Source organism: Trifolium pratense, linkage group LG6 (assembly GCF_020283565.1).
Source record: "Trifolium pratense cultivar HEN17-A07 linkage group LG6, ARS_RC_1.1, whole genome shotgun sequence".
NCBI classification, from domain to species: Eukaryota; Viridiplantae; Streptophyta; class Magnoliopsida; order Fabales; family Fabaceae; genus Trifolium; species Trifolium pratense.
The window spans coordinates 35791791-35819565 of NC_060064.1; the positions used below are offsets into that span (position 1 = coordinate 35791791).

At 33.2% G+C, this 27775-nt stretch overlaps 3 protein-coding genes across 5 annotated transcripts; 1 reads left to right on the forward strand and 2 right to left on the reverse strand.

The window, feature by feature from the left end:
• Positions 1 to 4819: 4819 nt before the first annotated feature.
• Positions 4820 to 13461, reverse strand: LOC123890644 (dolichyl-diphosphooligosaccharide--protein glycosyltransferase subunit 2-like). Of its 2 annotated transcripts, none has more exons than XM_045940289.1 (19): positions 12998 to 13461; positions 12394 to 12583; positions 12182 to 12271; positions 11746 to 11808; positions 11459 to 11528; positions 11256 to 11320; positions 10790 to 10844; positions 9385 to 9512; positions 9189 to 9304; positions 8950 to 9019; positions 7724 to 7828; positions 7502 to 7591; positions 7249 to 7397; positions 6932 to 7043; positions 6770 to 6853; positions 6240 to 6320; positions 5927 to 6151; positions 5480 to 5602; positions 4820 to 5237 (listed from the first exon to the last, which is right to left on the reverse strand). In XM_045940289.1, exons 1-19 carry the CDS (start codon positions 13129 to 13131, stop codon positions 5121 to 5123), a joined length of 2067 nt encoding a protein of 688 aa, XP_045796245.1. In that variant the 5' UTR covers positions 13132 to 13461; the 3' UTR covers positions 4820 to 5120. The 2 variants fall into 2 exon arrangements, with proteins under 2 accessions (XP_045796245.1, XP_045796244.1); XM_045940288.1 differs by having other exon boundaries at positions 10784 to 10844; positions 12998 to 13313.
• A 2705-nt stretch (positions 13462 to 16166) lies between these two features.
• Positions 16167 to 17876, reverse strand: LOC123889739 (H/ACA ribonucleoprotein complex subunit 3-like protein). The gene is made up of 4 exons (XM_045939225.1): positions 17741 to 17876; positions 17565 to 17638; positions 17426 to 17468; positions 16167 to 16486 (listed from the first exon to the last, which is right to left on the reverse strand). The coding sequence occupies exons 2-4, from the start codon at positions 17616 to 17618 to the stop codon at positions 16389 to 16391; spliced, it is 195 nt and encodes a 64-aa protein (XP_045795181.1). The 5' UTR covers positions 17619 to 17638; positions 17741 to 17876; the 3' UTR covers positions 16167 to 16388.
• Positions 17877 to 19585: 1709 nt separating this feature from the next.
• Positions 19586 to 26933, forward strand: LOC123888103 (serine/threonine-protein kinase tricornered-like). 2 transcript variants are annotated; one of them, XR_006801960.1, is made up of 15 exons: positions 19586 to 19714; positions 19798 to 20123; positions 20546 to 20720; positions 20847 to 20930; positions 21009 to 21250; positions 21519 to 21735; positions 21875 to 21954; positions 22503 to 22587; positions 23475 to 23606; positions 23697 to 23810; positions 23906 to 23953; positions 24443 to 24527; positions 26226 to 26279; positions 26421 to 26588; positions 26694 to 26933. XR_006801960.1 is itself a non-coding variant. In XM_045937070.1 (14 exons), the coding sequence occupies exons 2-14, from the start codon at positions 19888 to 19890 to the stop codon at positions 26489 to 26491; spliced, it is 1623 nt and encodes a 540-aa protein (XP_045793026.1). In that variant the 5' UTR covers positions 19586 to 19714; positions 19798 to 19887; the 3' UTR covers positions 26492 to 26933. The 2 variants fall into 2 exon arrangements, 1 of the variants encoding a protein (XP_045793026.1); XM_045937070.1 differs by having other exon boundaries at positions 26421 to 26933.
• The last annotated feature ends 842 nt before the right edge of the window (positions 26934 to 27775 follow it).

Here is a 27775-nt window from a genome sequence, read left to right on the forward strand (position 1 = left end):
TTATTATCCAATGTTATAAACGAGTGCATCTAAATCTGTTCTTATTAGTATTAGTTAATACGATTTGTTGTTTTCTAACAACTAAAGAAAATCGAAGGACCGTACTTCATTCTCGTTGTCTTTTTTAGAGGAATAGTTCTCTTATGTATTGGTGAATACTCTCTAATATAACAGAATATTCTTACTGTGACGTGCATATTCCATAACCATTAATCAGCTTCGACAAGGTTACTCTTTAAGTTGAAAGAGGAAGTGAACAATACTACTTCTCTACCCTCACATAAATTGAGGGTAGTTACCCTATGCTGATGTGGCACCAATGAAATTTATCCACGTGTATTTAAGTTAAATATAATTAATTTTTTATCATAAAGTAATTGTGACTACTTTTATTTTTAATTAATTATATTTTATGTTACTAGTTTTCTTTAATTATATTTTAGACTATGTGTAAATATAATTAGAATTAATTTGATCATTGAATGCTTGTTTCTAAACGTTATATATTGATTCTAAAATATCAATGTTATTAGTAAAAAAAAATCAATGTTATAGGCTCGAAAAAATAAATATATATATCAATGTTAGTTTAAATAAAAATAATAAGAGAACAAAAACAACAAAGGAAAAAAAATCTAATATCTCTAATTTAAATATACAATTCCACTTGTACATTTATTAAATGAAATCAAATAATGCTTAAAAAAAATCTAATCAAATAATTCATGCTATTCCGGTGTAAATACTCCCTCCGTTTCAAATTACTTGTCGTTTTAGAAAAAAAAATTGTTAGCTATCTAAGTCACTCATGTAAATTCCAAATATTTAGGAGTAGTTGAAACCATAAAAGATTTATATATTTGGAAAATTAAATTTTGTTTTTTTAAGTTTTCAAAAAAAAATGTTTGTTTTTTTAAAAAATTGGTACATAACATATTAAATTTATTGAAAATATAAAGTGCGTGGAAAAAAACAAAATAAGCTTATTGGTGAATTAAAATAAGGGTATAATAGGAAATTAAGTGCAAAAATACACTTTCTTAATTATTTTTTTCTAAAACGACAAGTAATTTGAAACAGAGGGAGTATATAATATTTATTTTTTCAATCTCTTTAAATCATTGCATAGATTAATGTTGGTTGACATGATGTCGATCTTAGAAAAAAAGGGGGGAAAATTAGGTTTAGGTTTGCGACAATGGTTCGACCTTTCTTTTAGTTCAGATGAACTATTTATATTTTTACTTGTGATCAATAGTTAAATCCTAAACCCTAAACAAGTTTAAGAATTAGTTCGTCTTCTTAAAATAGTCGAACTTTTTCATTTTGATCGGATAAATTTCAGGTAGACCGCACTTGTGGTCGTGCGAGCTCCCGTGTGTATGTTTTCCGACAATGGTCCGACCTTTCTTTTAGTTCAGATGAACTATTTATATTTTTACTTCTAAACAAGTTCAAGAATTAGTTCGTCTTCCTAAAATAGTTGAACCTTTTCATTTTGATCGGATAAATTAGGGATGGCAAAAAAACCCAAACTCAAGAGACCCACCCGAACCCAAACTCAAGTCAACGGGCGAAACCCGATTTGACTGGGTTTGGGTTTGGGTTCGGGTGACACCCGATAATATGGGTGTGGGTTTGGTATCAGTCAAACCCACACCCGAAACCCATACACCCACCCGAAATATTTTATAATTACCTAATTACCCCCATAGTCTCCCTCAATTTCCTTGGAAGACCTGAAATTGTAGTTGTAATTTAATTTCTTGAAAGTCTATGTTGTAATTTCTTGAAAGTCTATGTTTGAATTTCCTTGGAAGACCTTAATTTTAGTTGTAATTTAATTCAATGTCTATGTTGGAATTTAATTTCTTAAATTTGCAAATTATTTTCAAATATGCTGCGGGTTTGGGTTTGGGTGGAAAAAACTCGAACCCAATAGGTGTGAGCGTGGGTGTTGTTTTGCCACCCGAACAACCTTTGGGTTTGGGTTTGGGTTTGGGTGATGATTTCGGGTGTGGGTTTGGTAAGTGTCAAACCCGCACCCATGGGCACCCGTTGCCATCCCTAGGATAAATTTCAGGTAGACCGCACTTGTGATCGATCAAGCTTCTGTGTGATTGTTTTGCGACAATGGTCCGACCTTTCTTTTAGTTCAGATGAACTATTTAAATTTTTACTTATGATCAATAGTTAAACCCTAAACCCTAAACTAGTTCAAGAGTTAGTTCATCTTCCTAAAATAGTCGAACCTTTTCATTTTGATCGGATAAATTTCAGGTAGACCGCACTTGTGATCGATCAAGCTTCCGTGTGATTGTTTTCCGACAATGGTCCGACCTTTCTTTTAGTTCAGATGAACTATATTTATATTTTTACTTCTGATCAGCTAAACCCTAAACAAGTTTAAGAGTACGTTACTTGATATACCTAGTCTCTATTTCCTTTTCTGGAAAGGCAAAACAAATCCTTTTTATTTATTACTAGATCATTCCTTACAAACCCCGCGTCTATTGCATATTGTAACCCGAGTAAACTGTCAAATACCCCATGAAATTTTAAAATTCCTCAAATACCCGTTGAAATTTGGAAATAGGCAAATACCCCCCCTAAAATTTTAAAAAGTCAATCAATTTCCCCCCTGACGTGGACTCTGACTAGTAGTGCAAGGGGGCAATTTGATTGACTTTTTAAAATTTCAGGGGGGTATTTGCCTATTTCCAAACTTCATGGGAGTATTTGACGAATTTTAAAATTTCAAGGAGGTATTTGACGGTTTACTCATTGTAACGCATTACTTGATGCAATTAATTCGATTCATTTGAGTTTTGAATTTTTAATAATATGGTAATAAATATTGAATCATATTCCTTATTAGTCAACAATCATAAATCAAATTCTTCTTAACTCAGTGGCCAATCAAGTGGATCAATTTGCTTGATTACATTCTCCCAATTTCATTTTGTCTTCTCTAAACTATTTTGTTTTCAATTTTTTCCCGATATGGACAACCAAAGAAAACAAAAACAAAATGACGATGAATATGAATCACATTCTATGACATAACAGGAAAAAATAAGGAAAAAAATAGGAAAAAATACGCTAAAAAACATAACATCTAAGAAATTGAAAATCACAAGTGTTAGAATCTTGAAGAAATCTGATAGATCGGTGGCGAAGGCTGCAGTAAGGATTGACATCGGATAACACAAAAGAGGAGGAGCCGTAGAATGCTAACATGACGGTAGTGGAGGCTGCGGCAGAGATTGAAAGCTTTAAGAAGAAGAAGAAGAAAGTTTTTTGACGATAAGAAGAAAGTTTTGTTTTTTACGCGAAGAAGAAAGTTGTTTGAGACGTAAAACAATTTGAAGAAGAAGCAAACAAATTAGAAGCAATTAGGTCCAAAATATAAATTCATAGAATATAACACATAAAATATAACTAAATGAAAATAAAAGTAGTCTAAATTACTTTGTGGTAAAAAATTAATTATGTTTGACTTAAATAAATGTGGATGAATTTCATTGGTATCACATCATCATAGGGCACATACCCTCAATTTATGTGAGGGTTAATTAGAAAAAACCATAAATGAATGCTTTTTTAAAGCAAATTAGAGCGTTGCTGCGACATTCCAATTAAGTAGATTAAAATAAAATAAAAAGTTATAAAAGATTAGAGGACAAAAAATCTAACTTAAGAAAAGAAAAAACTAACAATCTAAAGGGTAAGTACAAAACAACCCGAAAGGTATAAAATCTACAAATCGATCCGAAACAAATCACCACACAACACGTATACAATTCAATAAGCTATAGCAATCAGGCGCAAAACTTAATTGGAAAAAAAAAAAAAAAGTGAGATGACGAGCTTCACCGGATTGAATTAACATATTAGACATTGAACAATCACACAAGTAATTTTGACATCACATTTTCATCCAAAATTTTAAAATATTGGGTTTATCGATCCAATGTACCAAAATTTTAAGACATTTTCATCATATTTATAAATTGTTCAACATCCATTTTTCTATCCAATGTAAGACACTAAGACTCAACTCATATTTGATAGATAAATTTCAACATTTTACATACACACATGTAAAATTATGAGTGAATACAAGATCAACATTGATTTTCATATTTTACAAACTAGAGGAGCTAAATTCAATAATCTTTTAGTTCAATATCCGTTAAAATTAATGGTATTCAATAAGTGCTCATGTTCGCGAAGCAACTAATGTTAAACGCTACTCCTTTGTTTCTATCCAGTTTTTTTGAAAAGTTTGTTTCTATCCAGTTACTCATTAGACTGGAAAGCAAAGCACACCACGACTTCGCATACTTGGTTACTTAAAATACGCTGTCAGAGAAATTGAGTGTATTACACACTAGTAGTAGTGTATGTTTAATGGGATTGAATTGATTAATTTTTAAAAAATACATAATCTATCTTAAACTATATAATAAACTGTTTCAAAGCAGCGATAAATTTCCACAAAGTTTGATTCCTTAAAACATGTATAGATCAAACTTAATTGGACTTTCTTTCTCAAAATGGCTGTTTGAGGTCAATCCAAGTAAACTTTTTTTACCTATACTATGTGCCTATGTGGTTATCAGTTTCGTTGGGATTAAGATTGGCATGGAGTGTATTCCAAAAAAAAAAAAAAAAAAGAGAAGATCAATTCATTTTTTCGCAAAACAACTTTCTATTTGTCAAAATATCATAACCAGCTCAAAAGTCGAAGCAACCAAAAAAGGCGCAACCTAAAACACCTCGCCCCAGTGATGGTAGTACTTGCAAAAGATAAAACTAGATAGTAAATAATAACCCTTAAAACACAATTACAACAGCTACCGAAACACTTCATGGTGTATAAAATGCTATACTGATTATATGTAGGTAGAGAATACATGATATTGGACTATGAAAGCACGAGTACTTGCATGTTATGGCTTTTATCGCGATAGAGCTTTTTCCCTTTTCGATATGATTGAGTTCTCTAAATTGTGACGGGCTACAACAAAGGTCCTACAAAATTGGTTCAGTACTCTTTCAAGGAAAAACTCAGATAATCATGTCATCTCTTAATAAACAGACAATCTTCCTTTTACTCATGCAGACTTCAGCTTAGCTGATGTTGAACCGAGATGGGAAAGTATTCTATGTCCCACAAACAACAGAAAAGCTCCCAAAAACCCTAATGCTTTGAGTGTAGTGAACAAGTCCAGCTGCACAAAAACAAAAATGTTACAGAGACAAGCACTTCATATAGAAAAACAGCACTATTTCCTGCCAGAAGAGACAGAAATTGAACTTTTTATACCAATATTTGATCATTCACACCAGCTCTACTAATCGAGCATATTATCTAATCATTTCCACTACTTTACATGGACTAGTAATTATCACAAGTGACAACAGACAAAACTGACAGAAACATATGCTCAATTGGAACACTGAATGGCCATACCTTCAACCAGAAAAGTACGTAAAGCAATAGAACTGCAGCAACACCAAGTTGGAATAGGATGGCATATGTAGCGGGTACTGCTGAAGAAGGGAAGTTCTTGAAGTTCACCCCCAGGCGCAATAGCTGTGAATGGTGTAAAACAGAATTGTGCGAAAATTAACTACCATACATGAAATATAGTACAAATGAAGAAGGAAACAAGAACACTGAACGAAGTTTCCAAGAAAACCATGCCTCCCCTGTCCTACATTCTTATACATAAGTGAATTATACCTATATTTTTTATTTTTTTTATATGTGAAGTATACCTATATGTTAACAGATACAGTAAAAATAATTTAACTTTTGTTTCTATTTTATTTTTTCCATTACATGTGCTGCCTTTTATTTTGAATGCATCAACGTATTCATGTGCCACATTATAAGGAGGATTTTCACAGGACTTACCCCAACCAAAAAGCCAATGAATGGCAAAAGGGTCAAAATCAAGAAAGCAAGAGAGACATTCTGGGGTGGTCGCTTTTCAGGAGCCCTAAACAAGTGACCTATCTCTGCTTTAGGCCCATATCTTGAGTAAGGATCAACAGGTAGCGGAGGAAGGCGTGCTGCCTTCTCGGGTGCTTCTGGAAGATCTAATTCTAAATGACCAAGTGGCCGTAAGAAAGAGTTCTCCTGAAATCATAAATAGTATTTGTTCAGATTGCCTTTCATTCATATTATGGGGAAGGGGAAACAAACCAAATCAAGGAGTGCATGATACCATGACAGCATCACCAACAGTAAGCTCAAAATCATATCTGCCTGAGAGATAATAAAACTTGTCCACCAAGCCAAGAAAATCCTATGAGAAAAAATTACAAATGTGAGTGAGAAAAACAACTATATATGGTTAGTAGATGAGAATGAAATGGCCTACACAGCCTTTAACAAAAAATACACGTGATACAAAATTATAAGGCCCCCCAAGGCCCCAATCCCATTCCAGCTCAAAAGCAATTAGGGAATACTGATTTATATTCAACTGTATGTAGTTATTATAGCCTAATAGATAAATAAACCGTCCCTTACAAGTGGTTAAAGATACATTGCATTAAACCAGCACATGCCTTTTCCACTCTACATTCACTTGATTTCTAATATTCAGAATGGTAGCTGTTATGCACTATAACAGATATTAGACTTCAGCATTGTCTAAAATAGTTAATTATTCCGAATTATAACAAACTCAAAAAATACGCATGAATAGACATGTTAACCTAGACGATGAAATATACAATAGTAGATACTTACAAGAATAATCTCAAACTTCTTGCCGGTATTTCGAACCACAAAGATGTGTTCATATTTTGTCTCATGCCTCAACTTAAGCAACACCTGCAGAAGAACAAATGATTAATAAAAAGACGAATGATATGACCTTCATTTAAAAGGTCTAATGCAACTACTACAAACCTGACGCGGCTTAAAAGCACGGCCATGAGGCGTTGTCAACTGGAAAGAAAAACGCAACTTTTGAAGGTGGTTAGCTGAGAGTGAAACAACATCAGTTCCAGCCAAATCTAGCCTGCACAGAAAAATGAGAATTAAAATGAAGAAATAAAAACATAATTAATAGAATTGCTAACAGAAAAACAGCAGATTTAAATTTATGGGTATTCAGCTCGAACTCCAAACACAACATAAAAATGACAAACATGTGACAATCAGACATACTAATTGATCATGAATATAATTGCGGAGATTTTTTCAAACCATTAATAGAAACCTACGTTTTCTGGGTTTCATCACTTCCAAGATCACTGTCAAGAACTGCAATTTCTGCGTTGCTAACTTTAACAATGCCGGTGACATATATTGGCACACGAATTTGGCCTCCGATAGCATAATCATTTTCACTACCAGAATCATGAAGCACAATCTGCAAAATAGGTTTGAAACTTTATAACTAACAAGCAGACACAAATAAATACACCTTGATGCAATGAAAGTAAAAATAATCACTAAATAAACATACACAGATACCTCAAAAACAAACACATATGTTCCCACATCCACATTATCTGGGAAAACACTCAAGACATGAAGTCCACTACTTTGATCGTACTGGAGCTCCTGTAGTACATAATATGAGCAGTATATTCGATCAATTGAAAGTAACACACACCAGAGATAATAAAGAAGCCCATAAACCAAATTACTTTACTACGCCCACTCCTAAAAAATAATCATTGACTCGGCACTCACCTTGCCCTCAATAACAGCCGAACCTTTGGCATCAGTGTGGAAAGCTCGGACAAGCTTAACTGTTAGAGGTGGTGCGGCTGAACCAAGTACTGTATTCACTGTAACCTGTTTAATTTTGAAATAGAAAATTGTCATGCTTTCCGAAGTAAAAAACTGCAGTCATGGAAAAGAGTGAAGAATAATCATTGCAGCCAACTGAGGCATGCAAAACTAATTTAGTATTGCATGTAAAAGAATCAACAAGCAAGAAATTGAGGAAGAGTTTGTTAAGCTCCACAACATAACAAAAAACAATGACACACAGGAAAGTGTAAGATGAAGAATTTAAAAGGAAACTTTAAAAATGAAAGGACTAATAATATGAGGGATAAAGGAGAAGGGCCATTATGTAATAAAGAGTATGGTCAGGATATATGGTAAATAAAGAGTAGGCTAGGAAGCATAGTAGCCAAGTTTGTCATGCCTTACTTAGCTTCAGTTGAACTACACCCACTGGGTGTAGGTTAAGAGTTAAGACTGTTAGTGGTATCCTACACCAAGAATGTAGGTTATGCAAAGTCGATATAAACTTGTAATAGCTCTCAGTTCAAGTCAATGAAACAAAATATTCTTAATCACAGAATACAGATGTAGTTATGACTTCTCTCTTAAGTTTTACACTAAGTAGGATAAATAGTGAGGTGGGTAAATGTAGTGAGTATGGAAGAATATAGTTTGAACCATTATGGTTAGGCAAAGAAAGAGTGTTCACTTTCTTTGAGAAGCTTAGCTCTAGGGTAGTAGATTGGCATCACATCCTTTTTACAATTTATCTTTCATTTTGCTATCGTAAGAGCTTTTGCTCAATTATCGATGAATAAACACATTATTTCATAAATTCACATTTCTTGGCTCCATCAGGAAGCCTAACTGGAACTAAGAACTGTATCTGTAATCTTCTATAGATTAGCGTCAAACATTTTTGACATAAAAAGTGGTACAAAATTAATCTTACTGGGTGGTTGAGGCCCAAAACAGATAAAACCGAGTGCTAGTTATGCTACACAATCTGTTCTCCACCCTTATTTGTTAAAAAGAATTTGCAAAAAAAAAAATGCCATAAGGCATTGGGACAGAAAACCAGTGTGCACCATAAACTAGTCATTTTGCAGTCCAAGTATACTAAAAGCCGCAAGTTATAACACTCCCACAATAAGAACTTTAGAAACTGTAACTTCATTGCTTACCTTGAGTTGATCTTTTTTGGACAATGAATAAACTGTTGCAGGAAGTGACAGCACCAATGGGATGGGAACCCTATACCAGAAGAAGATATTTGAGGCATATGTTGTTACTGAATATATTATTAAGATGTCAAGATATCAACAAAGAAGAATAAACAAGAGAAAAATGAAAGAAAAGAAAAAAATGACACCGCTATAAAGCTGAACTAAAATTATAGATTTTTCCAAAAAAAAACATTTGCCTTTTGCTCTCCAGAAGAGCTAATGATTCAACTTGATTGAAGAAGTCCTTGGCACTTCCTGGGACTCCAATGCCTAAAAAGAATTTTGCTAAACCCAATACTTTATCCCCTGGAAGCTGGTAATGCAAAACCAAAGCATCAAGAGAAAATTCAAGCAATTAAAAAAGTGCAGAGCAACCTACGACACTTCACATACATCTATTTTTCCAGAAGTTACAGCAGCAAATGATGTAACCCCTCGAACAACTGAAGAAGTTGTGGAAAGAGAACCCTGATGCTCACGGCCACCGCCAAATTTCTCATCAAAATAAAATGTTCCATCGTCTGAAAAAAAAAAAAGACAAAATGTTCATCTAAGACCAGTAGGATGAAGCATGTTGTATGAAAAATGGCAAGGCCAGTATTCGGGGAGTAACGCTTTTTTTTTTTGTGGGTGTGTGTGGGTGTGGGGGGGTGGGGGGGAGCATAGAAGTTTTTTTAATGCCTAAAAGTTTTCCAGCAAGCACATTAATTCACTTAATGTCAGACAACACCCAGCAAGATTGTAACACACGAAAGCAAACGTGAAATCACTATTCCCATTCCCAGCCCTACAAGATACATAGAATTTTGATTGAGACCAAAATCATAGAAGTTTTCATAATGCCTAAAAGTTTTTCAGCAAGCAGATTAATTCATTTAATGTCAGACAACACCCAGCAAGATTGTAACATACTAAGCAAACATGAAATGACTATTCCTATTCTCAGCCAGACTACACCCAGCAACATTGTAACACACTAAAGCAAACAAGATACATAGAATTTCGATTGAGACTAAAAATAGATTGTCACAACTCATTTTAAAGAAACGCATTTTCAATCTTCAGGTCACTCAATTCATGAAAGTGGGATACTAATTTGATCAACCATAACAATTAAAAACAAAATCCCATTTGTTGAAATTAGTAAGTGTTTCGTCAAATAATAAAGGTGGAAGAGAAAGAATAAGGACTTTGAATTATGACTATGATTTGACATGGTTGTGATTTGCATATACAAAAAACTGAAAAAAGACTAGGTACTAATCCTTGTAAATATGGACACTAATATTATGATATAATCTAATATATTTTGATGGTAAAAAGAGAAACAATCTAATATTCTCCAAGAATATAAAAAAATCCTATGAAATGAATTAAGTTACTTCAAAATATTTTCAAATCTTCTAGCACCATTATATGCAAATGAAAAAGCAGTCAACTGAATTGAAACCTTCAAAACAATATGTATAGCACCAAAGAAAATTAAGTAATGCTAGAAGAAAAGTGAAACTATGATGATAACGTCCAATGAGGTGATTGCCAATTTGCAAAGTAGTCACCTCATAAACAAAGGGAAGATACCACATAAAAGAACCAAATAAGACAAAAAGTAATGAAGCATAAAATGCACTGGCAGTCTAGCATAGGGAGATATTTAGAATGTACCATTTATCAACACAAAAAACTCTATTAAAGGTAACCATCATGGCTGCTACACCCATGCAAAGGAATCCTAAATTTATAAATGAACATTAACAGTTACAGATTTAAACAAGGTAAAAGCAAAATTTACCCGTACCATATTTCTGGATGCTGTCAAAAAGCTTCAATATATCACTTTTCACTGTATTTACCTGACAATAATGAGCTAATTTAGTATATTGATAGAAATACCAAAAGGCCCAAGACAAAGTATGTTTCCGTGATGCATCATAAATAACAAAAGCATGTAAACAGATAAATTGCCAGAAAAATGAAGTGCTAGTAAATTTAGCATCATATTTTTCAGCATTAATTTTTTTTCCCACCACTTTGCCCCCACTTATATTCACTTTTATTTAACAATCCCAAGCTGGTGTTTTAATGGTTTAAAAATATTCTAATGAAAAAATCTTGACAAGAATCAAGCATACCATACTACTATAATGCAAAAAATTAAACCCATATGAATTTGTTGCCACATATACAGCTTTTCAACTAAACAACCTTTGAAGGTTAAAAACCTAAAGCAAATCAACTAACCAATTTAAGACTCAGAACTTTACCCTAGATTGATCAATTTCCGAAGATGCTAGTGAGATGACTCCAGCCAGTGCTTCAAGTGCTAATCCTGTGAAATACGCGAGTAGCTTATTTTGTAATTATAGATAAACAGCAATAGTTCTAGTATTCTGTGTTTCTAGTTTCAGCTGAAAAAAATATTATAGCGAAAAATAGAACATCAACATATTTCCATATAAATCATTACCAGCAGCGTAGGTACTCGACTCAGGATTATCAGAACTGTAGCGCCATCTTCCATCACTTTGGCTCAAAGCCTGCCAATATTGAAGAACAGGACATCGCAATGAACATGACAGTTTGAAGTGCAATTGCAGCAACCAAAAAATTGTGCAAGTTATGAAGTTAAACAGATAAAACTGGAAAGGGTCCAGTTCTTGTTCTTATACTGAAATCTTTTATCGGCAATTTTGATGGGACCAAAAAAAGTTAGTTATTGCAAAGCAAAACCAAGTGCTATCAGCATCAGCATACCTTGATTGAATGGAAAGTCCCATCAGCATCAGCAAGAAGCACATCAACATTAGGTGCCTGATCCTGTAAAACAGAGAAAGGCGAGATCAAAAGTAGAAAAGAACCATAGCGAAAAATAATATCACATTTGAATTTGTAAGTCACAATAAAAGAAAACATAGTCCTCAAAAGAGGAGACACTTCACACTTCCACTACTAAAATAAAATACTAAAAAAAACTGGCATATTGGGAGAATACTTAGAAGGACCGTGAGAATTTTGCATATTATCAACTAGATAAGCAGAACGAGAGACGAATTTAATGAGTCCATATGACAAAAAAATAATCTTCAAAAATGCACCGGCACCCAAGAGGATTCCAATTAAAGCTCATATAACATCCCACTAGGCTTACCAAGTTAAGTATGAAGCGGAACAGTAAAGTCGGGAGAATTACCTTTATAAGAACCAAACTTCCTATTGTATAGTAGATGTCAACCAAAGTACTTGCATCATTGACGGTAGCTTTAAGTCTTGAAGCAGTACCCTTTACAAAATAAATAATTTCTAGCATTAATTTTCAGAACTCAGCTATTTAAAAACACAACATAAAGCAATGACAATCAAGCCGCGACCACGTCATAAAACACTACCATAGCATAAAATTACCTGGAAAACAGCCCTATCAACTTTGCATTTCAATATGCCATTGACCTTTAAGGCATAGAACAAATCCTTTAAAGAAGACGACGACCCAAGATTTTCCACTACATTCTGACAAGTGGCTGAGCTCACATCAGGCTTATTCTCAAGGGCAAGAATCTCAAAAACTCTTAGAGCCTCATATGTTTCTTCTAAACTGATAACATAACAAGACAATTAAAATGAGTTTTCTTAAATAATCATCTAACCTATAATTTCAATAAAATGTTGCAAACCTAAAATATTAATCTTATGTTATCTAAAGGATATGCATATGCTTAAACCAGAATGTTACATTTCAAACAAATATATGACAAAAATCGCATTTGTTAACGATAATTAAACTGTGAGAAAGTAATGTTAGTTAGAATTTAAATTGGCGAAATTCTAGTTAGACAAATACTTCACAGATTATAGTAATTTATACGAAACAAAAATTCTGATAAAAAAGTACGAAACTAAATCACCGCAAAATGATAATTAGATTTACGATTTTAATTAGGTGCATAATCTATAACGATAAAAAATAACTGCATCTAAGAACTAAAACAGAGGTGAGAGATGAATTGACCTTGAAGAAGATCCATGGAAGAGTTGTAAAGCAGCGGAACGATGAGAATCGGAGATTGGAGTTGGAATGGTGACGGCGTTGCAGATCGAAATAGTGAAAAGCAGGAGGAGAAATTTTGCAAGGATTGTGGCCATTTCTGTAGCTATGAATCAGAGAAATCGAAGGAGAATTCAAATCGCATTTACGATTTCGACGCAACGAGTTCTTCTTCTTCCTTTGATCAGAGTGCGAGTGAGTCTGTGTGCAACTGAACTAGTATAGTCGTCGTTTTTGGTCAATTGCATCAAATTTCAATTACCGAAAATGTCCCTTTACACCCAATTCGATCTAAATAGAGTTTATTTTATTTTTTTTTCAATTTAACATTTTTAAAATTTTGGTTTTTTCATTTTTTTTTTTTTGTTATGAATTGAAAGCACAGAGAGATTGAGAAATGAATATGGTATGGGAGAGGATCGTTGTTGTTACTAAGGAACAATCTATTTGAAAAATAACTTAGTCTATTTGGAGTTGGCACATCATACACATGGACTAAGCTCCACATCTAGATATCTCGATGCACTAGGAGATAAGTGTGTATGTGTGAACACACGCGTGTGCTTGCGTGCGTACATGCAGCATACGTGTGTGAAATTGTAAAACTTTTTTCTTCCATCTAAATTATTGGCAGGTTCATTTAGAGGTTATAATTTTGTTTTTTTATCGAGAGTTGATGTTGTTTAAAACTAAAAAGTGAAAACTTTGTTTCATTTGATATCCATAATATATATATATATATATATATATATATATATATATAGGAGTCTTTAATCAGGTCCCTAAACAATACCTTTTAATTACTTCCTTCAACTTTTATGTAATTACAAAAGAAATAAATGTGATGATGTGATCATCTGCATGTGGGTTTAATGGTAAAAAAAGTGTGATGATGTGATAGAATTAGAGTCATTGAGAGAGAATGAGCAAAAAAAAAGTTGAATGGTTATACATACATCGAAGGAAATGGTTATACATACATCGAAGGAAAACAAAATCGACATGAAACTAAAACAAGAGTGGTAAAGAATAAAGATATTGTGAGTGTGTAAAGTGGTTATCACCCTTTTTTGGATACAAACTTGTTAACCATTTTTGTCAATAACTAAATTGCTTGGGCTCCAAGTCCAAGTCCAAGTCTAGTCATGAGTGTGTAAACTTGAGAGCGAGCACAAGAGACTAGGCAGCATATACAAGGAATGTGGATGGATGGATATATGAGATTGCACTAAAATGGTAACCATGTGTGAACTACATGCGTGATTACTTATTTTAGCTAAAAAAATTAACAACTAGTTTCTTCTGAGTCCAAGTATATACAATCATCTGTCGCTCGGACTCCAAGTGCATGCGTGTGTGTGCGTATGCAAAATTTGTGAAACTTATTGCGTATCTCAACTGTCTTCTTAGGGTAAAGATACAACTTACTGGTTTCTAATCATTCTTCCTTCTTTCTTATTCGGTTTTCATGCAATGGATCAGCGAAAATTAATTGAAGAGCGAGCACAAGAGACTAGAGAGAGACTAGGCAGCATATATAAGGAATGTGGATGGATAGATATATGAGATTGTACCAAAATGGTAATCATTTGTGAACTACATACGTGATTACCCATTTTAGCTAAATTTTTGAACCATTAGTTTCTTTTGAGTCCAAGTATATACAATTGATCCATCGCTTGGACCGCAAGTGTGTGCTAGCTTTGCCAGATTAGCAATTATTGTACGTTCTCCGAATCTCCTTAGCCGAAAAATGGGGACAAGGGTTTCGAGCGAGAGAACTCGAAATATTACGGTTTCGGTTTAATTCCATTTGCAATTTCAAAACACTTTGCTTCGTGTCCAATTGTCTAATATGGGGTCGGTCGCTCGAAATGTCCGCGCTTTGTAAGATTGATATTTACTACCCTCAGAATTTCTATAGCCGAAAATAGAGGAGATACAATTGATCGTTCATTAATCCAATATAAAAATAGAGATACAAATACAATTGTAAGAGGAACGAAGTGTTTAAGGAACTTAAAACGAAAAAGTTGTTTAATTTTTTTTTTAATTGTTAGACTAATATTTATCTTGTTAAATAAAACTATATTTTATTATCTTTATGAATACACTTTGTAAGTAGATAAATACTCTTTACTTTTGTCCGGATGTCTTTCTAGAATCTAGTTGGTGATTATGTTGTATGTATTTTGTATGAACTTTTTAAATTTTAATTTTAATTTAATTTTTTTTTTGCGTAAAAAAAAATTAATTTAATTCTGTGCGAGTCTATTTTGTGTATTTCTTTTCAATCTTTCTCAAAATGTGTGATGACTTAATTTGAATTTTTTTTTAAGTATAGTTTTTCAAATCAAGAAGGACGTTGATGAATAAATTGTTGAACTAATATTTTCTTCACATATAATATGATTTTGTTTTGATAAAGTCCTACAAAGTGATTATTTATGCGTGAAAAATAATACTGTATATGTTTTAATTCGATCAATTTTTGTTTGTTACATTGCAACAAGAGTCTTTGACGTTAATTTTGTTTTTAATTTCTTTTTTTTTTCTTTTAACAAAAAATAAATAAATAAATAAAATTTAGAAAGATTTTTAAGTCACTTGGAAAGATGCTATTATCTCTTTATATGATTTCATTTTGTTGTAATATTGCAGACTTCAAATACCACTTCCAAAATAGCGCATGCGTATGCAAAATTTGCACGCTGAAAATACCTTTGATTTATAAAAAAAAAAATTAAATTAAATTAAATCCGTTATTGATTTTTTGTTTTTTTTTTTGTTTACAAAATCACAATGGATTACAGTAATTCACCAATAATAGCTTTAGATTCTAGCTTTGTAGATGAAAAAAATATAATTTAAAGTAAAAGACCACACATAGATTGAGTCTAACAAATGAAAGAGTACAATGCAATCTACTTACAAGAGAATGAGTTGTCACCTCACCCTCACCCTCACCCTCACCCATACACTTTCATCTTAGACCCTCACCATTGAGGACTGTTGTTGTGCATCACAAGTTAACAACACTTGAGGAGAAAAAACAACAGCATCATAACTTACTGCTTAGCCTCAATTACTCAAACCTAAACTTCATAGAATTAAAGTAAATTTTAAGAAAAACTTAATAAAAACATATTAATTGCAAGATTTCAATACAAAATCATTCATACATCAGTGAAGTTCAATATTCGCCACTTTGGTCCAACGTTTGCGACAGATTTTGACTGAAATTGGTTCAAAACATTAAAACACAAATGACTCAATTACTTCACACTAGCTATAGATCACAAAACACTGCTAAGTACTGAAGGAACCATTATAATAGTTAAAGCTAGAATGTTGCTCAGTATTTTGGAGCTGGATGTTGGGTTGGTAACAGTCCAAATCGCTTCTTCAGAAGAATTCTCTGCCTTGAAAACTTGTCATCAGGTGAAAACCGAGCTGCAGTTTTGGGAAAAGAAAAGAAAAAATCACACTTATTAGCAGTGATGATTTCACCAATGCAGAATCAAGGGAATGCAAAAACAGACATTCATAATAAATATATAAACTATCGATTACTTAACAATTCAAAACATTTGCCTCACACCATTTTCGCATATTTTTTTAGCTAAGACAGACAGAGAGGAGTAAACTAAGCTACATAATTACACATCAAAACAAATTTCTTTATTGATCATCAACAAAAGAATCCCATGTAGGCCTATAGAAGCCCCAGTAAGGAAAATGTATCAAATTTAAACCTTTAAGAATGATTTGAAGTTAAATTCTTGGTGCCATATACATGATGATTTACGACAGAACATTATAATGTTATTTATTCTGCATAATGATGCAACCAATATCTCCTAAAAGATTAAAGCAAGAAGAATAAGGCCCGGTTTGGATTATCTTCTCTAACTTATAGGAACGCCTTAATTAAAACAAACTCATGTTTCTTCGTCAATGGCATGTAAACTTTGTTACTCTTTACACTTTTCCAATAACAAAAGTTCATTAAAGCACAAAAAGGTCTTGTTATCCAAGTTACAAAGGATTTAGCTCTTCTAAAGTGACTAATTAGTAAAATTATAAAGGTTCTATTTGAATTGCCCTACTTGAGCTTATCTACCGATAAAAACACTTGTGACACTGTTTGAAAATACTTATCGAAACAGCTCATGAAACTTATGTTTTTTTTTAGCTTATTTCCATAAATTCGCCAGGATAGCCTATGGAAATTGCTTATAGTCTATAGATTATACGAAAACAGTTTGACTTTATTTTATCTTATGTTATAGAAATAGCTTAATCATAATCACTTATAAGCTGCAAAATAACCTCTCTATCGAAAAAAAGCCAAAATCAAAATCTAAAACTACACATAATTTATCAAAATACCTGGATGAGCAGATTGAGTAGCCAACCCAACTGGTGACTCTTTCTGCAAAAAAGAATCACAACAAAAAAGTGTCACTTTTTATTGAAATAAATAAATAATACGGTGTTCGAATTAGGGTTCAATTGATATAAATTTTACCTTAGTAGTGTAAACCTTGTCACCGTTATCGTTGATGTAAAATTGAAGATACATGGTTCACTGAAAACTTGTAACTGCAGAAAAAGTTAAATAAATTATTAACAAAGGTTGTGGCAAGAGAAAGATCTAGAAACAGAAATTATAACAACGTTGTTGTGTAATAATCAGAAACGTACCTTTGTTGAAAAACAGAAGAAAGAAACCTAAGATGGAGGCGAGGAACAAGCTAGTGTTGATGAAGAAAGGGTTTAAGGTTTTGTGATACTCGTATTTGGTTCTTTACATATGGTTTATGGGCTTTTTGTTTTATTTAATGGGCCTAGATAGAGGCCCGTTTCTTGAAAGTTTTGTTTTATACCCGTATTTCTCCTATCACACCTTTTTTGGTAATTTTTATTTATTTTACCCCCTTTTTATAATTTGGTTCCTACTGCTAACTTCCTTAGGTTTGCTATCTTTAGAATTGGTATCAACAGTGACAAAACAAGTCATACAAAAAAAATTTGACATGTCAATTCTCACCACTCAGGAAACATATGTACAGGTAGTAGTACCATGGGCGATTATGCCGCCGGGCATGCCTGTCACATGTCTGGGCTGCCCTTTTTTTTTTGTAATAATAAGAAACAGAAAAAAAAAATTAAAAAAAGAAATGCATAACGTAAAGGTACCGTACGATACATATTTAGTCTCTTATGTTTATTTTAGGTTTCAATTTGGTCCCTTATGTTATTGATCTCAACATAAGTTTGTCGTTTTCGTTAAATTTTGAGTTAATTTTTTCTAACTTTTTGTTAAATTTTGAGTTAATTTTTCTAAAACCTTCACATGGTACTCTCCTAAGTAATCTATGTACACAAATTCATTATAAAAGTCAACGATTTAAACTAAAATTTGAGGAAAATGACCAACTTGAAACTTTTAAAAGATAAGGGACCAAATTGAAACCTAAAATAAATATAAGAGACCAAATATGCAATTAATTCTAATTTTTAACAACCTTAAACCTTCTCAATCTAGAATCTTTGTTTGATGACTTGATGTTGTTTTGAATTTTAAAATGTGTTAAGCTGTTTTGATTGTTAAGTGATTATATAAATAAGCTGTTTTGATTGTATGAATAAGTAGTTCAATATAATTATATACGTCGATGTGAATTCAGTTTTGATTGTAGCCTCTTATTTAGTTGAGCCTTAATTATATTGGAAACATGATTATACTCTTGCTTCTTGTTTCTTGTTTAAAAATTCATTCCAAAATTAAATATTGAAAAACAAGGTTTAAATATTTCTATATTCGAAATTTGGGTTGATAAAATTCCCTCCAAAAATTTGCCCAGGCTCTCTAACAATCCCGGAGTCGCCACTGAGTAGTACCATAATCTTTTGTCTGTTATCTTTAACTTTAATTTCTTTTTAGCATTTTTGGGTGATTGGTTGGTCGGTAGTTAGTACTTATAGTTAGAGATAGCTAACTTTGATTGGTTCTATAGTCAACTAAGATTGATCATCCTACAATTTACTATTTTGTTTAATCGTTTAGAGTGTTTGCACTGCCATATACAATTGATATTCATACCATATTGAGGTGTAATTTTTGACCAATTTCTAGATTGCAGTAGCTATTTGGTATCAATTTAAATTGAATTGTTTTATCTAGCTACCTTATACAATTTTGGATAGTGCCACATTGTCATGAAACACGTCTTAAAGAGACCGACTTAATTGCATTAAGGTTAAGGTCTTGCTAACTAGTGCCCCAGAGGCACTAGTTAAAGAACTAAAAGAGGAAATAAAAGAGAAGTTATGCATTGAAAGAAAAAAAAATTAAAATTTAAACTTTTCATGTGTTGACTACATAATACTCAAGATAAACTTTATACATTTAAATTCTTAACTAGTGCAGAGAAAAAAAATGTTTTAGCCAAACGTGTGTATATAATGGACATCACTCTGTTGGTCATGCATGAGATGAAAGAGTGATCTATCTGAGTTATCAGTTACATTACATTACATTACATACTATAAATAGTGTTTCGCGGATTCACTATTAATTACGCGGCATTGCGATTTCTCAGCAATCGATTCTATTTTTAACCTTTTCTTTTTCATCCTTAATTTTTCAATCACATCAAAATAACAATAATCAAGGTACTAATAATCTTCATTTTAATTTTCATTACTTTAGATTTTATTATTATTGTTTAATATATAGTAGTAATCAAAATTTGCAGATTTATTATTAATTATACACAAGAAAAAAGGGAATGAAAGTGTTTGGTCGTGGTTATTGTTAACCGGCGGTGGTGGTGGTGGTGAGGAAAATGGATTCGGCGAGGAGTTGGTTATCGAAGTTTCAACCGCGAGATAAATTAAGAGCTTCAACGAGGAAGAAAGATGATGTTAATATCGGTAATATCGGAATTGAAGATTCCAATGCACCTCTTGATGATGATGATGCTCTTTCTAGTGTCACCAAGCAGAAGGTTGCCGCTGCTAAACAATATATTGAGAATCATTACAAGGAACAAATGAAGAATCTTCAAGAGAGAAAAGAGCGGTATAATTCATTTCATTCATGATGATAACCGCTTATATATAAGCTAATTTTATAGCAAAAGATAAAATAGAGATAAATTGTTTTTACGACTTTAATTTATATAATGTATACACCGTCAGTGTAATGTTTTTTTACACCTGCATTCAATGATGTCTGACATCATTGAATGTATGTGTGTTTTTATACATGATACATGTTGATATATTATTGGACGCATGTGTAAAATAACTTTACAATGACGGTGTATATAAATTAAATTCTTGTTTTTAGATGCATATATTGAAAAACTTATGAAAATTGTCCATTTTCACAAGTTCCCTCAAACAGTGTCATAAAACTTACGTCAGTAGATAAGCTCAAATAAGTCAATCCAAATAGGCTCTATGTTACTGAGTTTTCTAATGCATCACTTATTATAACAGTCGAACAATCTTGGAAAAGAAGTTGGCTGATGCCGATGTCTCTGAGGAAGATCAAAATAATCTACTTAAATTTTTAGAAAAGAAGGAAACAGAATATATGCGTCTTCAGAGGCATAAAATGGGTGTTGAGGATTTTGAGATGTTAACTATGATTGGAAAAGGTGCATTTGGGGAGGTACTTATGTGCTTATATATGAAACAAGTCATATGAAGCAACCCTCTAGTTTTTTTCAGTTTAAAACTCTTTATATGCCCTGTCGCTTAATGTTATACTTCTCCCAAAAATTTGAAATTGTTGCAGGTTAGAGTGTGTAGGGAAAAGACTACAGAGCATGTATATGCAATGAAAAAGCTAAAGAAATCAGAGATGCTTCGAAGAGGCCAGGTTTGTAGTCATTAGTCTATTGTGTTGAAGCTAATGAAGTCATCATTCTTATTTCTGTCTTTGCTAATAATTATTCAGGTAGAACATGTCAGAGCTGAGAGGAATCTACTTGCAGAGGTTGACAGCAATTGCATAGTTAAACTTTATTGTTCTTTCCAGGATGATGAGTATCTATATCTTATTATGGAGTATCTTCCGGGAGGGGATATGATGACTCTTCTTATGAGAAAGGATACATTAACCGAAGACGAAGCCCGATTTTATGTAGGAGAAACAGTTCTGGCTATCGAATCTATACATAAACACAATTATATACATAGGTATCTATAGAATCGGTCATTTACTTCATTTCGGTAGTTCATTCTCCAGTCTATTATGTCAAATTCAACTATTTTATGTAGGATTGCTAAATATGATACTTTTATGGTTGCGTTCCACAAATCTTCAAGATGATCGTATACTGAAAACTATTTAATGCTTGCGTCTGATTTATTTATCTTTATAGCAAATTTTATATGTGTTTAAAGATATAGTAAACGTAGTCATTTGTACTTTATAACTTAATCTTCTCAATATGTTATGTTGCAGGGATATTAAACCCGACAACTTATTACTTGATAAATATGGGCACTTGAAACTATCAGATTTTGGACTATGTAAACCGTTAGACTGTAGTACACTTGAAGAATCAGATTTGTCTATTGGTCAGAATGCAAATGGAACTGCACAAAATGATGATCGTACAGGTCCAAAACGTACTCAACAAGAACAGTTAGAAAACTGGCAGAAAAATAGGAGGACACTTGTAAGTTCATTGTTATTATGTAAGGTCTCTTTTTTTTATATACATTACAATGACGATATGTAACTAAATGTTGACACTTTATGATTAATTGAGTTTCTCTTTCTGGTCTATTGTAAATGTGAATGTATAAATTATGCAGGCTTATTCTACCGTCGGTACACCAGATTATATTGCTCCAGAAGTTCTATTGAAGAAAGGTTATGGGATGGAATGTGATTGGTGAGTTCTGTGTGTGATTGTTGGCAATAAAATTGATTTTATTCTGTTCTTTATCGCACATTTAAATCATAGCTTCCAAGTTTATTCTTTTCATTCAAAAGTGATAATTTCTAATATTGGATGCGGGTTTACATTCAATATTCTTACTTCTATATTTGGGATTTCATCTGAGACATTTTATTTTTCTCTTAAAAATGTTCCTTAAGCATACTAAAATTTTCCTCATTTATGTAGTAGACGTATAGAAGCCCCAATAAGCCGAGTATACAAGATAAAGTGTAGTTCAATAATTTGAAGTAGAAGAAAAAAGAGAAAAACTAAAGGCCGAACCATTAAGGAGGATTAAGGTTTACGTGGTTTGCCATTAGACATGATTTATTATAGGCAATTATGATATTGTATAACTGATACCACCTAGTGGTTAAAGATGTTGTTTATGTGGAGTTAAGAATAAACCTTAATGATTCAAAAAAACATAGAATAAACCTTAATGAGCTCAGGGCACATATTTTATTTGGAAAAATTAACAGTTGTTCATAAATTCATAGGTGGTCACTTGGAGCTATTATGTATGAAATGTTGGTCGGATATCCACCTTTTTATTCCGATGATCCAATGTCAACGTGTAGAAAGGTAATCTTGTTTATAGAAATGTTTGCTTTACAGAAGGCTAAATTTATTTGCCCTTCATTTTTTGTTCTTTAAACCTCCACAAGATACCCTTAAAAAGAGAATTTAGTCCCCATAAACTTTCATCCACTTTCAATTTTGTGAATAGTCACAGCAAACTACCAAACCTTTCGATTTAGTCCTTGAACTATACAAGTTTAACTATATCATCCCTTCCGTTTATCTAAGTTAATGCACTGACTGATAATTTCTTTTCATTTTCTACTTTCTTAGTCCATTTTTTGTGTCGTGTACATGATGAAAGTGTCACTGGTTGTAATCGTAAGATATAGTGGCATGTGACCTAGTTATGTTGTGGCATGATGAGCCTTTCAATGATTGTAATTTTAACTAAGTGATTTTTGTTGTTGAAAATTTGATAATAAATGCTTTATTTCTAAAGAAATGGAACTTATATTATTAGGAGCTATGAGCCACCTTGTCTGTTATTAGGTGTATGAAAACTTGAAAGGGCAAATGACAAATAGACATCAGCGGTAACCGAGTGATTTTTGTTGTTGAAAATTTCATAATAAATGCTTTCTTTCTAAAGAAATGGAACTTGTATTATTAGCTATGATCCACCTTGTCTGTTATTAGGTGTATTGAGAGTGTGGAAACCTGAAAGGGCTGTGCAAGCAACAAGTATATATCGGCGTTAATTATCTGTTTCAAGATTTTCTGCCCATATTTTGTCATGTTTTCTTCTTCTTCTTCTTTTACCTTGTTCTTTAGCATATTATGTTTTACTGTTTCATCTGATATATTTTGATGATTGTATACATAATAATTCAGAGTTCTCGAATTTGGTATAGCTAAACAAATTTTATCTACCTTCCTATTTTATGCAGATAGTAAATTGGAAATCTCATCTGAAATTTCCTGAAGAGGCAAGACTATCTCCAGAGGCCACAGATCTTATAAGTAACCTTTTGTGTAATGTCAACCAGAGACTGGGGTCAAATGGTGCAGCTGAAATAAAGGTGTTGTATGGTGTGTCCTTTTCTAATTTATTAAATATGTTATAATTGATTTGGATATTAAAGTTACATTTATGTTGTATTCCTCTGCAGTCTCATCCATTCTTTGAAGGTGTTCAATGGGAAAAGTTGTATCAAATGGAAGCAGCATTTATTCCAGAAGTCAATGACGAGTTAGATACTCAAAATTTTGAGAAATTTGAAGAGGTATTTGAATATTTCAGGTTGTTGCCTTTTGAATTGCTACTCATCCGTCGTTCACCTTGCTAAGTCATCTTCCTTTCACACTTTTGCATCTGCAGTCTGACAGCCAGACTCATTCATCATCAAGATCTGGTCCATGGAGAAAGGTAATCTTAGGTGTTTGTTTCTATGTTGGCAATTTCCATACAATTTTATTTTTTCAGAATTATGCCTAAATATTTTATGATTCATTGCTGAAAGTTTCAGATATGACATGAATGCATTTTTTTCTTAAGTTTTTAGGAAGCTGCAAGTCATTGCTCTTCCAGGAGTGTGTATTTGTTGGGCTTTCTAAAGTGATGATTACAATTCATGCTATAGTTAAAAATAAGTTTTATGACCTAGGGTTGTTTATACTTGCTTGAATCACATATGTATTAACATACAATTAGCAAGAAAAACGAACACGTCTTTCTAAAGCTAGTTGATGGTTGTCTTGTCCATAACTGAATTTCTCAAAACTTTTTTAACATGATTTTGCTTGTTGTCTTGTTGTTTTTGTCCTTCATGTTTCCAATCTGGTGGTTGTGTTATCCCTCTCATGTATGTTTCTATTTTTCTCATTCTTCTTTGTCTTGTTTATTGGGATGTTGCAGATGCTTTCATCTAAGGACTTCAATTTTGTGGGATACACATACAAGAACTTTGATATTGTTAACGACTATCAAGTTCCTGGGATGAGTACATCTCTCTCTTCTCTTTTACTTATAAGTGTTAATTTAAAATGTTAATTATGTTTGCTACACGTTTATATTTTGTGTTGTTGTTGTTGTTGTATGGTTGCAGCTATTATTCTTGTTTGACAGATATTTCATTTATTATAAGAGGGATATGTTGTTAAACATTGAATTTTACTGACAAAAGCAATGGAGAGTACATGCTTACAAGAACACAAGATACAGTAAATAAAGGAAATATCGAAAAAGGAAGAATGCTTTTGTTGCCCTATTACTATATGATCCAATACCCCCATCTCGACCTTCTTTTCCTCGCCCTCTTCCATGCTTCACATATCATCACTCCCCTTCTCGGTTTTGAGCTTGTTCTCAAGCCTAAACTCTGGATAAGTTTCCTAGACTCAATTTTCGTAACACAATGGGCTTGATGTAGTTCCAGTTTATTCTTGCCTGTTTCTCCTTGTTTGCATGTCTTCTAAGTACCACTTCCTTTTAAGCTTGCACCAAGTTTGCCACTTTCTTCTTTTGCGCAAAGAGCTTATGTCGGTTGTTTTGGTGGTGGGAATTGACAAGAATGCTTGATGCACCCATTTCAGTTACTCTCACCTCCACAAGAACGATGTTGCTGTTTTAGAATTGCAGAACAACAACCCATATCTTCACCGCTGCCACTGCAGTAGCATCAACCATCAGCCACCATGCACATGTCACTGTTTAGGAACTCCAGCAAGGAGGACTTGGCCACCCTACTTAAGAACTGAAATCCTATAGTCACTTCTTCGCTTCCTCCATCGCACTGCCCATCGCCCAGCTACCACGACTGCCTACCTCCTTGCTTTGAAACTCATCTTTCTCATTGCGTCCATTAAAGCTCACCTCTATTTCTGATGATTCTTCTCCATCCATGTCAAGATCGACCCCCCATCCCTTTGGTTTCAGGTTTGATGACCTCTAAAAATCACATTTTCATTCTTTATTCTTCTGCCTTTGTTGCTCTCTGGGTGTTGACGACAACAATTTCCTCTTCCATCTTGACAATTTGGTAAACTCTCTTCAATGCTCTGTTCTGTTGCACTGTACCCATAGCAACATTTGTCTTGTTGAATCTATTCCTCAAAATTGGTTTTTGTCAAGTTCCTAAATCCATAGAAGTACACTATCCACTACTCCAAAATTGGAATTCTGATACCAAGTTGTTATGGCCTAGGTGTAAGACCTATAGTGAAACGGACTCGTCCTTGAGAGAGCCCTCTTAAACTACTACCATATTTTAATTTGTGTAAACATTTCTTGATTATTTATGCCAATCAAAGTCTGCCTTATTAAAAGGCTACAGATAAGAAAGAGATCCTAATTGATAAGATCATTAACTAAGAACATTCCCAATTGATAAAAAATTAGGACCTGTTGCTAGGATTATGTTGCCTGGAGTCCTATCAAAATAATATGTTCTTCATCCCTTCCGGAAAAGCTATGCCATCTGAACGATGTATCAAACAACAATATAACAACGTTCAGGTGGCATAGCTTTTCCGAAAGGGATGAAGAACATAATTTGGTTGGTTTATTTTGAAAATAAAAATCTTTGGTTTTTGTTTGTTTGTATGGGTATGCATACTGTATGATACATCTTAGAATGTTGTGGTAGTTGATGACTATTGCTCTTTGTGTTGATTGATTTTGCTTTCTTCTTGCTTTGCAGCTGAGCTAAAGAAAACCTCCAAACCAAGGAGGCCATCTGTCAAGTCGTTGTTTGGTAAGGCATACTTCTTTTTAATCATTTGTTTTCTTCAAAATCAAAATTTTCTATTGTTTGTGTTGTTCTTTGTCTACATTTCCCATTCTTGCTTATAATATTGACTCTTCTCTTGCAATCAAACTTGGGGCGACATAATAGATGGCGATTCGGAGAATTCTGAGGCTTCTGATGTTTCAGAAGTGTCTGCAAACAATCAACCTACTCAATGAAGTTTATAAAGTCAGCCCTCGACAACCAATTTAGAAGTATCTCAGCTTGAAGAAATCTTCCTCCTAACATGGCAGTTTCTGATGATATAATTCCCCAGTAAGTATAAGAGTCATAACTCAAGCCAGTGACATTTCAAAAATTTCCATTTTTAATATAATCGCTGATGTTATTCGACATTTGAATTGTTCTTGGCCACATTAGTGATTACATGAATTATGGCTTGAAGAAAGGGTGGAAGAAAGTGTTGTGCCTAGAATCAACTGATTAACCTCAACCTGGCTTAGACGAATCTTGCAAGTTTTGTTAGTCACTCCACAGCAATAGAATTGTAAATCTCTTTTTCTCTTAATGTAGTATTTTGTATATGTGACACTGTGTATATTCATTTATATATAATTAAAAAATTAGAAAAATACGTGTATATTCACTTGTGTTCTTTTACATTAACCCCGACAGCCAAGTATTTGTCCCAATGGGTGACATTAGAGTGGTTTGTCTCTATTAAAAAATGGAGTGCAGCTTTGCTCCTTTTCCTAAGACTGCTTTTCCTCCTTTTCTTTTTATAGATTGTAGACATGTGACAACAATAGATCTAATGGCTAGGATTTAAGGAATGTAATTAAATAATTAAAAATGAAATACAAAATAAAATAAAAAAGTAAAGCGCGTTCACGTTCACTGTTTGGACTCTCCATCTTCTTCAACCCTGCTAGCCACCGCTGCAGCCACCGCCACAACCACCGCCGCCCCTTTCCGGCCACCATAGGGCGGCGGTTTTCCTCCCCTTTTCTCATTCGACCACCACGCACCATCTCCCCTTTCTCAATGATATACTCTTTTTATCAGGCTGCATTAATTTGCAGTATGTTTGGTTGTTTTTGGATTTTCTGCATAATATCAAGTATGTTTGGGTGTTTCTGTTTGTCTGTTTCTGCATAATATCACATATAAAAAATAGTAAAAACCATAACAATCTCACAAACACACAATCCTGCAAATTTTAAGCTTAATTTGTTGAATAAAGATGTTGATGTGGTGCGTGGTGATCTATTGAGAAGAGTGGAAGAAAACCGCCGCCATAAGACGGATGGAAAGGAACGGCGGCGGTGGCTGCAGCAAGGGTGATGAAGAAGATGGAAAGAAGAAGTAAGACACGCGGTTTGATTCTTTTGTTTTGTTCTGTATTTCATTTTTAATTATTTAATTACGGTCCTTAAATCCTAGCCATCAGATCTATTGTTGCCACATGTCTACAATCTACAAAAAGAAAAGGAGAAAAAGGA

Coding starts and splice junctions, on each gene's coding strand:
- LOC123889739 (XM_045939225.1), bottom strand. CDS start 17,618: ATGTATCTTCAATTTTACATCAACGATAACGGTGACAAGGTTTACACT. Junction 17,469..17,564: donor ACAAGGTTTACACTACTAAG/GTAAAATTTATA, acceptor TCTTTTTTGCAG/AAAGAGTCACCAGTTGGGTT. Junction 16,487..17,425: donor TACTCAATCTGCTCATCCAG/GTATTTTGATAA, acceptor CCAAAACTGCAG/CTCGGTTTTCACCTGATGAC.
- LOC123890644 (XM_045940288.1), bottom strand. CDS start 13,131: ATGGCCACAATCCTTGCAAAATTTCTCCTCCTGCTTTTCACTATTTCG. Junction 9,020..9,188: donor GCTCTTCTGGAGAGCAAAAG/GCAAATGTTTTT, acceptor CTTCTGGTATAG/GGTTCCCATCCCATTGGTGC. Junction 7,398..7,501: donor CATATGTGTTTGTTTTTGAG/GTATCTGTGTAT, acceptor CCTATTTTGCAG/ATTGTGCTTCATGATTCTGG.
- LOC123888103 (XM_045937070.1), top strand. CDS start 19,888: ATGGATTCGGCGAGGAGTTGGTTATCGAAGTTTCAACCGCGAGATAAA. Junction 20,721..20,846: donor GAAAAGGTGCATTTGGGGAG/GTACTTATGTGC, acceptor AAATTGTTGCAG/GTTAGAGTGTGTAGGGAAAA. Junction 22,588..23,474: donor CAATGTCAACGTGTAGAAAG/GTAATCTTGTTT, acceptor TATTTTATGCAG/ATAGTAAATTGGAAATCTCA.